General features: G+C 41.2%; 1 protein-coding gene across 3 annotated transcripts in view; it reads left to right on the top strand.

The window, feature by feature from the left end:
• The window catches only part of RGL1 (ral guanine nucleotide dissociation stimulator like 1), a 163,529-nt gene that overhangs the window by 104,102 nt on the left and 46,319 nt on the right, over positions 1-13,108 (top strand). For all 3 annotated transcript variants that reach the window (XM_077763256.1, XM_077763258.1, XM_077763257.1), the window contains one exon: positions 11,977-12,161. In XM_077763256.1, coding sequence (XP_077619382.1) covers positions 11,977-12,161 — 185 coding nt within the window. The remainder of the gene's footprint in view (positions 1-11,976; positions 12,162-13,108) is intronic.

Below are 13,108 nucleotides of genomic sequence, written 5' to 3' on the forward strand. Positions count from 1 at the left end.
CTGTGCCCTTTCCCTCCTTCCTGCTGACACTTTTACACAATAAAATGCTGTCTATTTAGAATAATAAATCAGAACCAGATGGAAAAGAACACTCTCCCTCGTGCAAATTTATTACCAGCGTTGAATTCAGAAGTGAAGAGAATGTAAAGGAGGGATATTAGCCATACAGAACCTTGACACCATGAATCTTCATTCTCTGAAATGGATCTAAAGTTAGAATATATATGTATGTATGTATGTATCAGTCATCTATCTTTATTTATCTGTGGATCACACTTAATTTAAAGAGGTTTAAGACTCCTTAGGAAATGACACATTTTAAATTTCTATAATGACTATTGTAATGTAGAAAGAGTTCTGTTTCCTTTTCTTTTATGGACTCTCATCACTTCCCTTCTGGAGTGCTGTGTTTTGTTTTCTCAAACTCTTTACCACAGCAGTACTTTAAACTGTTGAAATCATTCCGCTTTCATCCCCGCACATTCAGACGATGTGAATGTCATTCTCATAATCTTTTCCCAGAAGTTGTAAATAGTGACACCAGATTTTAGTCACCAGTAAAGAGTCGCATAAATAGTAGCAATCCAAGACATTGGAGACACTTTCAAGAAAAGGGAGATGAGTTAAAGAAGGTTGGCTGTGATTCCTTAATGCCTGAGAAACCTTACAGTGGAAAGTATTAAAAAAATCTTCCCAGAGAGTTTGCAATTAATATTCATTCCACCAAATTCAAGTACCCTAAGAAAGCAGTTGAAATTAATATGGTGGATTTTATTATTATTATTTTTTTTTTAATGTTTTTTTGAGAGAGCGTGCAGTGTGTGGGGGTGGGGGGATGGACAGGAGAGAGGGAGACAGTGGATCCACAGGGAGCCTAAGATGAGGCTCTATCTCAGGAACTCACCGCAGGAACCATGAGATCATGACCTGAGCCAAAGTTGGATGCTTAACCAACTGAGCCTCCTAGTTGCCCTGAAATTAATGTGCTGATTTTTAACAACAATGGGGCAAAGAAATAGGGGATAAAGGACAGAACAAAAATATGATTAAAACTTAAAATTGAAAAGACTGAAAGGCTCTAATGTGAAAGGAATCATTTTTAAAAAGTAAAAGTAAAATGAAAGAAGAAATAGAGAAATAATATGCTATATAAAAGAGCCTCGTGTTGTCTTTAAAACGTCCATAGTGGAGAAAGGAAAATAGAATGCGCACTTTCAAAAGCCATTGAAATCTTGAATCAAATTGTGCATTTAAAGGAAGAGAGTAGAAATTAGTTTGCTAAAGATTAAGGGGTAAAAGAATATTGATAATCAGTGGTTCAGAAAGAAGAAAAATGAGGCACCTAAGAATCTCCTGGGGTTCTCCAAGTGTGGGAGAGTGGCGAATGGGCATCCCAACCAGCCTGTCACCTGATTTGCCCTGCACCACCCTGGCCACTGCCCCTGGCTGCAGTTTGTGGTGTAGTGTGAGGCCCTCTGCTCGGTGCTTTGTGTCTTCTTTTACCATCACAGATATGCTGTGAGATGTTGTCCTCATTTTATAGGTGTATAAATGGAAGCTTCAGAAAAGTTTGGGGCGCCTGGGTGGCTCTGTCGGTCAGACATCTGATTCTTGGTTTGGGCTGAGGACATGATCTCACAGTTTGTGAGTTTGAGCCCCACATCAGGCTCTGTGCTGACAGTATAGAACCTGCTTGGGATTTCTCTCTCCCTCTCTCTCTGCCTCTTCCTGGCTCTCTCTCTCAAAATATAAATAAACACACACAAAAAAGTTATATATTTTGACTAAACCCAAGCAGCTGGTTAAGTGAACTCTGGTATTTGAACTCAGGTTCACTGGACTCCAAGACCTGGGCTTCTCACCCTTTTGCTCTTGGGCCTGCCATTTCAGTATGAGCGTCGGGATCTCAGGTGCTTGTGATTTTCCCCCCATGCATGCCTCCATCACAGTAATCGGGTTGCAGCCAGAAGTATATCAAGAACTAAGGTATATTACCACTATTGTGACTAGTGTTTTTAGCTTGTTAGCATCCTGAGATCTTTTAATTTGGGATTATTTACTTTACCCTGTGTTGTTTTGCCTGGCTTTACTACTCAATGAACACCCTAAGCAAGGTCCCCAGACAGCTGTTAGAAATGTGGAAGTTAGACTTGCTTCCTGGGGAAGGAGATGGCTTGCAGGATGTGAGGAGAGAAGAAGGAAGATCATCTTGGTCAGGCCCGTCAATCTGAGCGCCTGCTTCCTGTTTCTGGGGCCTTGGAGCATCTTTCATTACCAACGGAAACTCCATTCTAACAGTGAATAGCACAGAATGCCTCAGCAGTTTTTTCATTAGAGGCCTATCTATAACATAAAAACACCCTTCTTGGACTCTGAGGAATGGGAGAATGACGAGCTGCTGATGTCCCTGAAAAACAGTTTTGGCGAGTGGCAGTGTCCCTTTGTGATAGTAATAGCTAGGGTTCATTGACTGCTTAGTAGGCATAGTCCCTGTGTAAGTACTGTATATCCTCTTAATATTGCCATAATAACTCTATGTATGTGTCATAATAATTCTGTGTATGTATCCTTAAATATTACCATAATAACTCTATGTATTATTAGTCCCTTCTTACAGAGGAGTCTGAAAGACAAAGAGAGGTTAAGGAGCATGCCCAAGGTCATACAGGGAATAAGTGAAAGCTGGGATGTAAACCCAGGCCTTGGCCTCTACAGTCTGTGGACTCTACTTCTTTCCGTTTGATAAAAATGAGATGCTTTCTCTTAAGAACTTAGGTCAGACCCTCCTGTTTGTGCTTTTCTCTTAAAATTAGATTAAAAAAAAATTTTTTTTTAACTTTTTAAATTTATTTTTGAGAGACAGAGAGAGACAGAGCATGAGCATAGGAGGGGCAGAGAGAGGGGGAAACACAGAATCTGAAGCAGGCTCCAGGCTCTGAGCTGTCAGCACAGAGCCCAACACAGGGCTTGAACTCACAACCCGCGAGATCATGACCTGAGCCAAAGTTGGATGCTTAACTGACTGAGCCACCCAGGCGCCCCCAAATTAAGACATTTTTCACAACAGTTTTGGATTTCTGTACAAACTGAACAGATAGTACAGGAGGCTTCCCATATTCCTCCCTTACAGTTTCCCCTCCTATTCTCACATTAATATAGTGCATTTATTACACTGAATGAACCGATATCGACACATTTTTAACTGAAGTCCATAGTTTATTCAGATTTCCTTACTTTTTACCAATGTCCTTTTTCTGTTCCAGGATCCTGTCCAGGATACCACATTACATTTAGTTTGTTATATCTCAATAGACTCCTCTTGGCCATGACAGTTTCTCAGACTTTTCTAGGTTGTGACTACCTTAACAGTTTTGAGGTCAGATATATTGTGGGATGCCCCTTTATTGGATTCTTTCTCATAATTAGACTGAATTTATGAGTTTTTGAGAGGAATCTTACAGAGATAAGATGCCATTCTCATCACATGATATCAAGGACACATACTATCAACATGATTTATGACTGTTGTTGGCCTTGATCACCTGGTTGCAGTAGTAGTTTTCAGATTCCTCCATGGAAAACATCTTCCCCCCACCCGCTTCCTTCCCATATTGTGTTACTTGGAAGGAAGTCACTATGCATAACCCCCAATTAAGGAGTGGGGAATTATGCTTCTCCTCTTTTAGGGGAAGTATCTAGTCAATGAATTTAGACAACTTCTTTGTGGGAGATTTGTTACCCCATTTATTCATTTATTCAATTATCTATATCAGTATGAAGTAGGCGGATACTTTTTTATGCTTTGGGTTAGAATACGGTGCTAGTTTATTTCTTGCTCAGATTATTCCCATTTTTGGTCACTGGGAGCTCTTTTGGCGGACTCCTGTGTCACTCTGACATGCACCTATATCATTTGTGGGGTTATTTGGTTGTTTGGCCCCTTCTTACTTTCTGGCACTACACGATGCCCAAGGCTCATCTTATAGATTTCCCGCCTCAGTCCGAGAATCAGCAATTTCTTCAAGGAGATCTGGTTCTTTTCACCAGAAAATGGCATTAGAATCCAAGATTCTCAGCTGACAGGGCTACGAGATTCATGTTTACACGAATTATGTAAATATACATATTTATGTATAACATTTTGTATCTATATTTTGTTCAACATGAGTTCTTTTGATGCCTCCGCTTCTAATCCACTACCACATAGATCATTCTAGTCTGCTCCCCTGGCTTATGTGTAAATTCCCTATGTGACAGTGAGAAAAGTGGCTTCTACATCTGCCAGACGTTTACTTAATTGTTCCGTTTCGGTATACATATAAGCAGTGTCAGAGTTGTTAACTCACACCCTAGTGGGAAACAACTTTATCAACTAGAACATGGTGCTTCTATATATTTCCTTTTGCTGTAGTCCTTGGTCCTACAGACTGCCATTCTTCTTTTTTAAAATAATGAAAATAGCTAATATTTTTTGAGGACTTACTATGTCCTAGGAACTATTCTAAATACTTTGTATGTCTTACCTCTTGGCCTCACAACAATCCTATAAGGAGGCATCTGTTATTGTTCCCATTTGACAGATGAGGAAGCTGAGGCACAAAGAGGCTAGGTTACAGCTAGTAAGCCAGAGAACTAGGATGCCATTTGGGTGCTCCAGAGACTATTTGGCCACGTTGGCTATACTGCTCATGAACAATGGGCATTTCAGAGCCCTTTTAGTACTTTTTCCTTTTCTAGTAGAGTACAGTCAGTGACAACTGAATAAGGCTTGGTGATATGGACTTGGGACTATGCACAATAATTCTCTTCAGTTTCTGTAAATTTGCCTTCAGACACAGGACCCGTGCATCTAGTTTGGGAATAAAGGGCAGGTGTATAAACACTCCTGACTTTGGGCTAACTGGCTTTAGGCTTGTCTCTTCTTATTCTTAGCCCTTCTCCACCCACATTTACTCTGTATTTCTGTGTATTCTTTCTGTCATAATCATCTTTCTCCTCCTCCTTGCCTTGGAGCTTTTTCTCTGCCACTGCCTCATGGCCCCTCACTGCCTTCTGTGCACTGTGCTTGCCTGGTGCTTAGCACTGACTCTGGCCCTGTTTGCATTTATTTTTCTGACCCTCGTAATTCCTCTTTCACTTTCCCTCCCAGCGTTCTAATCCCTGCTCAGCCTCTAGGTACTAAACTGCACTCTGGAAAATGTACAAGAAAGCATCCCAAGATGACCTTGACAAGTGCAGATAGTAATGTTTCCATCTTTTCCAGGCTTTTGTCAGAAAAAAAGAGAAACAAATTTTTTGTACCCTCCTTTGTCCTTTCTCGTCAGGGAAGCCATCTAGCCAGGGGTCTCAGAGGCAGCCTCCAAAGGGCAGCCTTCCCTGAAAAGGAAAATCCTCTCTGTGACTAGAGAACAAGGTGGTGGAGTCTAGCTCAGGTCAGTGTCAAGGTCAAGGTCACTTTGCTTCCTTTCCCTGAAGGGCAAAGTGCTTTGGCTCCCACCTCAGGGCTTGGCACCCTCCATATGGAATTTCTTACCTTTTCTTTAATCTACCTTAGGAAAAGATCCGGTTTTTGGAGACTATCCTAATGTAGAAAAACATTTTGCTGCTTTTGAAAAAATGGCCCCATATCTTATTAAGTAACAATAAATTATTATCTCAAATAGACTTCTGGGGAGAGAAAAGAGCTCTAAATGGACAAAGTTATTATTTTTGTCATAATAATCCTATTTCTTGGCTCGGAGGCTATACATCATGGGAGAGATGACCTCATATTTTGAAAATTTCTTATTAAGCCTTTTACCAATTGTAGAATATTTTACTACCAATGGGATTTTAATATGATTTAATACATATGCATTCAAATCCCTAAATGTACTTAAATATCTGTGGTTTGAGCATACCAGCAGCCTAGACACTCACCTCAGTCAGTCCTCTTACTCTGTACTGCATGCCTGAAGGTCCCCACGGTGGCTATCAGTTCTGTACTTTTTCCTTGTACCTCTCAGCTAAGGCATCTGTCTAGTACTTTCCAACCAGGTGTTATGAAGTATGATTTCTGTTTGGCTAGGAAATCAAATGAGTGCAGCAAACCTCTCTGTGCTCCATTCCTCCCCCCTCTTCCACAAATACTTTGGGATTAGAGAACATTCTACTAAAGAATGAATGGATTAACCAAGAAATTAAAGAGGAAGTAAAGTGCATTGAAGCCAATGAAAATGAAAACACGAGAGTCCCAAACCTTTGGGATACAGCAGAGGCTGTTGTAAGAGGGAAGTTTAGAGATTGCTCCAGGCCTTCCTAAAGAAGGAAGAAATGTCTCAAATACACAATCTAACCTTATACCTAAAGGAGCTAGAAAAAGAACAGCAAATAAAGCCCAAAGCCAGCAGAAGAGGGGAAATAATAAAGATCAGAGCAGAAATCAATGATATCAAACTTTAAAAAAACAGATCGGTGAAACTAGGAGCTGGTTCTTTGAAAGAATTGACAAAATTGATAAACTCATATCCAGATTTATTGAAAAGAAAAAGCAAAGGATCCGAATAAATAAAATCACGAAGGAAAGAAGAGGGATCACAACCAACACTGCACAAATAACAAGCAATAATACGAGAATAGTCAGAGTAATAATATGCCAACAAATTGGGCAATTTGGAAGAAATGGATAAATTCCTAGAAACATAAACTACCAAAACAGAAACAGAAAGAAATAGAAAATTTGAACAGACTCATAACCAGAAATTGATTCAGTAATCAAAAATCTCCCAACAAACAAGAGTCCAGGAACCCTCCCTTCCTATTCTTTAAATAGGTCTTCTATGCATCCCTTGAAGGTGTTTTGCCCTCTCTTACCTCAGGATCTTTGCTTATGCTATTGGCTCAGATTCTTTACCCCACTAACCCTTCCTTATACCTAAGATCTCAGTTGAACATTGTTTCCTGAATCCTCTGTGGAATCCCTTTTGTGACATTCATCACATACACAGAAGATAAAGGGCACTCAAAAAATATTAGTTTAGTTAGTGAACTACTTCTCCCCAAGGGTCTGTTTCCTTAGAAGTACAAGTCTCAGAAGTCATGTCAGTCCATTCCACACATTGATGTCTGAGCATGTCTTTCTTTCCTTATAGACCATTGTGGTAGGCTGAACAAAGTTGCCAAGAATGCCTGAGGTAGAAAGGGCAATTCTGGTTGTCCCCTGAGATGTCAGGTTGGGGTCCTGCCCCTGGCTACCCCCAGCATGCTTGCTTGGGACTGAGGGGTTTTGCTCTGTAACCCATTAGAGATCACTTTGGAAAAGGAGGCCATGTACTGACTTTCCTCTTTACTGAGTTTAGATTATGTCACAGTCGTAATCTCTCCGTTTGGTTTCAGAAAATACTTCTTCAGTCTTCACAAGTCATTCAAGAAGTGTGTCTTGCAGTTTGCCTTAGAGATTGATGTCCCTGTCTGTCTTGAGGAGAAGTAGGAGTTGGGAGGGCCGCAGAGAGAGAATATATTAAGAATCTGTAGTTAAAAAATGCTTAGTAAGATTCATCTAAAAATTCACATTTTTCTGATCTCAAATATTCCTCTCTTTATAAGTCCTTAGTGTAAATAAGAGAATTAAGGACTCATGAAGGAACCTTTCAAAGTTCAGGGTGTTCTCAAATAGTTCCTTGCTTAATGAGGTAGTGGCTGTGAGGTCGTAATAAATGAGTAACATAAATCAAGAGAATTCCAGGGAATGACATTAATACAGATAACATAAATGGAGAAGAAAAAATGAGAACAAGATGTAAGGATCCCAGTAGCTACTACGCATTATAGTATATCTGTCCTGAGGAGAATGCCTTAGGTGGTGTGTGTGTGTGTGTGTGTGTGTGTGTTTGCAGTATCAGGCCTGGAGCCACACATGTTGTATCACAGTTTGTATTCCATCTCATCCTTTCTGTTTAGTAGCAAATTCTTTGATTTCCATACGTGCTGATTGAGTTTCAGTGAGCCATTTTACTTTTTTCAGTCCCTTCTTTTTGTGAATTATGGCAAGTAGTCTTAAGACCACTGAAAGCTAACATTTCTCTTTAGGTATCTTAAAACATCCTTCTTGACATTATGTCCTGTGAAATCACAACTGATCAGCGTCAGGTAGATGAAGGCAGGTATTCTGTCTCTTCTCCAGGTAAGGTCAGTGGAGTTGAGTGAACTGCCTACCACCCTTTGTTCACAGGTGGCACAGCTGGGTGGGGATCAGGTTTTCCTTCTTTAGCCTTCTTTCTTATTCTGGTACACAGCCAAGTAGCTTCTGTAGCTTAACAGTCACACCTTTCCTGTAAGTTTGTGATTTTAAATCAGATTTCCCTTCAGTATTGAGGTTCTTTACATTCTCCCCAGGAATCGGTTCTGGTTGATATGTAAGCTAGACCTTGGGAGCAAAGCCAGGAAGGGTAAGATAGAAAGTCATTGGCCAGTAATCCTGTAGGCTGCCGTGATTTTGCAATGTTGCTTTCCCTTTTGAAATCTCAAATGTTTCACATTTTATCTGCTTTATAGTCTATCAAGAACTGGAGGTTTTCTTCCCAGGACTAGTAAACATAAAGCTACTGTGAGTTTTGGGCACGTGTCCAGGACTTTCCAGAAAACCTCCCTTCCTGGCATGCTGATAATTGGCCTGCCGATAGGAGGGCAGGGGTCTACCCCGTGTCGTATTGTGCTGTTTGTGTGTCTTTCCCGTCTTCTCTTCCTTTTTCCTCCTTCCCTCTTCACTCCTCTTTACTGTGAAAATGCTTTCTCTAGCCAGGTCAGGATCTGGATTTGTAGTGAACTTCCACAGTCCTTTTAGGCTAAGCTGTGGGAAGGGCACTGTCACAGAGGGTAGAACGAATAGCTTACCAGAGCTAGTTAAAAATGTCAGACTGAGGAGGACAAAATGTGCACCTAATGGCAAGTCTAATCTGAACTCAAGTCCCTTTTCAGGACTCCCCCAGACCTTCCGAGGCTGCACTTTCCATGAAAGTAAGCACTAGGGGCACCTGGGTGGCTCAGTCGGTTAAGCTTCCGACTTCGGCTCAGGTCATGATCTCACGGTTCGTGGGTTCGAGCCCCGCATCGGGCTCTGTGCTGACAGCCAGCTTAGAGCCTGGAGCCTGTTTCAGATTCTGTGTCTCCCTCTCTCTCTGACCCTCCCCTGCTCAGGCTGTCTCTCTCCCTCTCTCAGAAATAAATAAAACATTAAAAAAAAGTTAAGAAAAAAAAAAAGAGCACTAAATGATGTGTCCTAGAGAGATGCAGAAGTATGCAGAGATGTGAACAAAGATACACATTTTGTAATTATGATTGTGAGAACGCAATAACAAACATTTGTATACTAGTAGAAGAATACTTCTATTAATTATGGTGTGTTTACACAGTGGGGAACAGTAAGGTGTAAGGTAGATCTGAAGGAAGTGAGTGGAACACTGTCTGTGTCATACTATTCAGTGGGAACAAAAATCCATGTTGGCTAATATATACACAGTATATCTATTTAAGTATATATACATATCCACTGAAAAGACTAGAAGGATATACTCCAGACTATGGCCATGGAAATGGGATTAGAATGAAGGGGAAGTGGATATTTTGCTGTTTTCATTTATATACATTTGTAACATTTAGTTTTTTGCAATAAATAATCAGTTTTGCAATTTGAAAACTAAAAATTATGGGAGGCCAAGGAGTATTGGTCTGTTAATATCTTTCACTATGTACCTCTTCCCTGTAATTCTGGATTTCTGCCTGGGTTTTCTTGTAAGTTATGCAACCGAGGAGTCACAACAGTCATTGTGTTGCTGGTCTCGTTGTTGGGTGGGTGCTCTTTTTTATTTTTATTGATCGATGTGAATTCTCATCCCTCCATCCCTCCAGAAAAATCCCTCTGTTTTTTCTATCAGTGTCTTTGGAAGAGTATTCTCTCACTGAAATATTAAATGCTAAATGAGTAGTTATATTAATCAAATCCACACTTCTTTGGAGAAGTACAAAACCATATGTAAGAGTCAACCCGATGAAGCAGATGTCAGGTTGTCCTATATTCTAGGCTTTTCCCTCACCAGTGTGCCTACCCCAGTTCTGGGCTCAATGCGTGTCAGGGAAGAAGAGAAATTATTCATCGAAAAAGTCCTGTTTCTTATAAAGAGGAAGTGTTAGAATGCTACTTCATCATTTTCTACTTCAATTCATGATATTTGTGTGTGTGTGTGTGTGTGTGTGTGTGTGTGTGTGAAGAAAGGAGAAATAAGGAATGCAGTGTGTGAGCTCTCAAAGAGTAGAAGTCCATCAATTTTGGGGGTGTGTGAGGGTTTCAACATATGAGTTAGGGGGGAGACACAAGCATTCATTCATAACAGATGATTCCGCAGGTGAACTGAGGATTGAAGGTTCACTGAGAAGAACCCATTAATTTCATTTTGCTTATGTTTTCATTAAATCCCAGAGCCCATATTAATTTCCTCCAACCTTTTGGAAGGGAGTGAAACTTTTGTATGGCTTTTTATTTAATCTGGACTAAAGAGTTAGGGAATATTTTAATTATTTCTGTGGTTTTATGTCACCTATTTCCAAAATACGCATGTGAGCATTACAGTTCCAAAAGCCCTCATATCCTCAGTAGGAAAGCAGTGATATCCATAGCAGTGAAAACAGCTAGTAAATTTATTTTTCTTCTATTTGCACTTCACTTCCAAAAGTTAAGCATTGAATTGGCTTTAGTTGTATGTATGCCTGGATGGTAGGCTGGCTCCGTGGTAGGAATTGGGATGTGTGGAATTTAGACACACCTGTGCAAGCCCAGCCTGCAGGTTCACATATGTGGATAATTCTTTGTAGTGTCTTTATAGATTGTTAACTAAGTGAACGATTTGTTTGAAGTATACTTAGATGATAAATTAAAAATGTCCTAACCATTTTTTTTACCAGCTGAAGAATTTTGGTCAGTTGGGTCTTCAGCTAAAACGAAGTATCACATCGCTGTCAATAAACACAGATTGATTAATTTATTAGCCCCTGTCATCTCCAGCCATCACGAATGCATCTGCCTAGCCGTGGGGCAGCTGGTCAGTAAGAGGCCAAGTACTGACTGTGTTTTCTGGCAGACACAGCCCGGCACGTCCTCTTTGAACATGAAGCGTACAATGATAGCACCCAAAACTATTTATCCTTTTCGCCAGTCAACTGTTTGTCTTTTCCACAGGATGAGGGGCTGCCCCGAATGTAAAGACAGCCCACGCATGTTCCCAGTACCATGGTGGGGGTGGGGGAGGGGGTGTGCACACGTCACGGCCCTGTCTCTTTTTGTGCCTTGGCCCTTGTCTCACCTGAGGTATTCTCTGCTGAGCCATCGGTGGAAATCGCCTTCACAGTGGCTTTGCTTCTCAAGGTTTTGTCCCTTACCTTTCAAAGACCTACTTCTCTATTAGGTATTCTACATATTCTCCTCTTATAATTTGAAAAGCAGAAGAATAATTTGAGGGGGGCATTTTTGGCACTTATGCCAAAACCCTGGTGATCTTTGTAAAATTAAATTAATGCTGCTATCTTTTCCAAACCTACGTACTTCCTGTCATTCGATGGATTTCAGGCCTCCTGTCAGTCAGTTATTCCTAAAATGTTAGTATGGTTGATTTTGTGGTCTCCGACATGAGTGAATCCAGAATTGGAGACACATAATCTCCTTGTGCACGGATTGCTTTGAAGTTGCCTCAGGACTCACTAAATCTCCTTCCCTTGTGTCTTATTTATTTATTTATTTTCCCTGTATGGGATTTTCCAAAGCTATGATCTTTTCTCTCTTTGGAACTTAAGCACTCTTTCCCCTGCCCTACAACCAAGTGCTTTAACTTCACTGACATTGCCAGGAACTTTTGGAGGAACTCTCTGTTGACCCCAAGTTTTGTGAGGTATCCCTGGGTGAGGCCGTGGCGTCCAGTTGGGTGCAGTGACTCTCCATTTCTTTCTCAGTGCAATCGCCTCGATCCTGAGGGCCTGGCTTGACCAGTGTGCAGAGGACTTCCGAGAGCCCCCTCACTTCCCTTGCTTACAGAAACTGCTGGATTATCTCAAACGGATGATGCCAGGCTCTGATCCGGAGAGAAGAGCACAAAATCTTCTGGAGCAGTTTCACAAGCAAGAAGTGGAAACTGACAGTGAGTACTTAACTTGACTCCAGGGAACAAGTTGGATTCTGATTTTGCAATTCCCATGTTGAAGAAACCTTCACCCTGTACTTGATGAATGACCTTGGTTGGTCTCACAGAGACAAGCTGCTGGGGGACTGGTGGTGGGTAAAACTTCTAAAGTTTATCTAAATGCTAATTACGGAGCCTAAGGTTTTTAGAGCCAAGAAGGAGGTTTTCAAAACCACCTGGTCTGGCGTGCTCGTTTTATAGATGAGGAAACTTGCTCGAGAAGTGCATTTCCTTGGGTTTCTTCTGACACCATAAAGAGGATGTCTCCTTAGTGGTCTTTTACCTTCTCTTGTCAGCATGTCCCATGCTGAACTTGAATTTGCTTTATTTTTTTTATTTTATTTTATTTTTTTTTAATNTCTTTCTCTCTAGTGGACAAAACTCATCACAACCGCCGCTAGTCAGCAGGCAAGGCCATAAATACAAGTCGTGCTCCAGCCCTCAAAAACGCCCGAAAAGCCCTGAAAAGGTGTTTCTCTGTCAGCTAGAAAACATCACTGTCATTGAGCACCTCTGATGGCCTCATCAAAGGAAGTTTCCGTGGCTGTTTTTTCCTATTGGAGGAATTGACTGCCTGTTTTCAAGGACAAAGGAAGGGCCACCACTGCGGGGTCGTGGGCTGCTTGGAAATATCAGGCTTTGAAGAAAGTCAGAAAGAGGTTAGGCCAGGCTTTCAGCGTGAGGATTTATCCCCTCACTGGCCTGCTGGGTGATGGTTGCCATGGCGGCTGACCCACTTGGAGCTTTTGACAGGCATTTCCCTGAAGTGACGCCCGATTTCCTTATTGAGGGAAAGGAAATGGTTCCTCACCACCGATAAGGGAAGCTGCCTGAGTGCCAAAGAAAATAACCTTACATTCCAAACAGTACCTGTTGAATGTTTTATGTAGGGGGAAAAGAGCAGC

This window comes from Crocuta crocuta, unplaced genomic scaffold (assembly GCF_008692635.1).
Source record: "Crocuta crocuta isolate KB4526 unplaced genomic scaffold, BGI_CrCroc_1.0 scaffold3, whole genome shotgun sequence".
NCBI classification, from domain to species: Eukaryota; Metazoa; Chordata; class Mammalia; order Carnivora; family Hyaenidae; genus Crocuta; species Crocuta crocuta.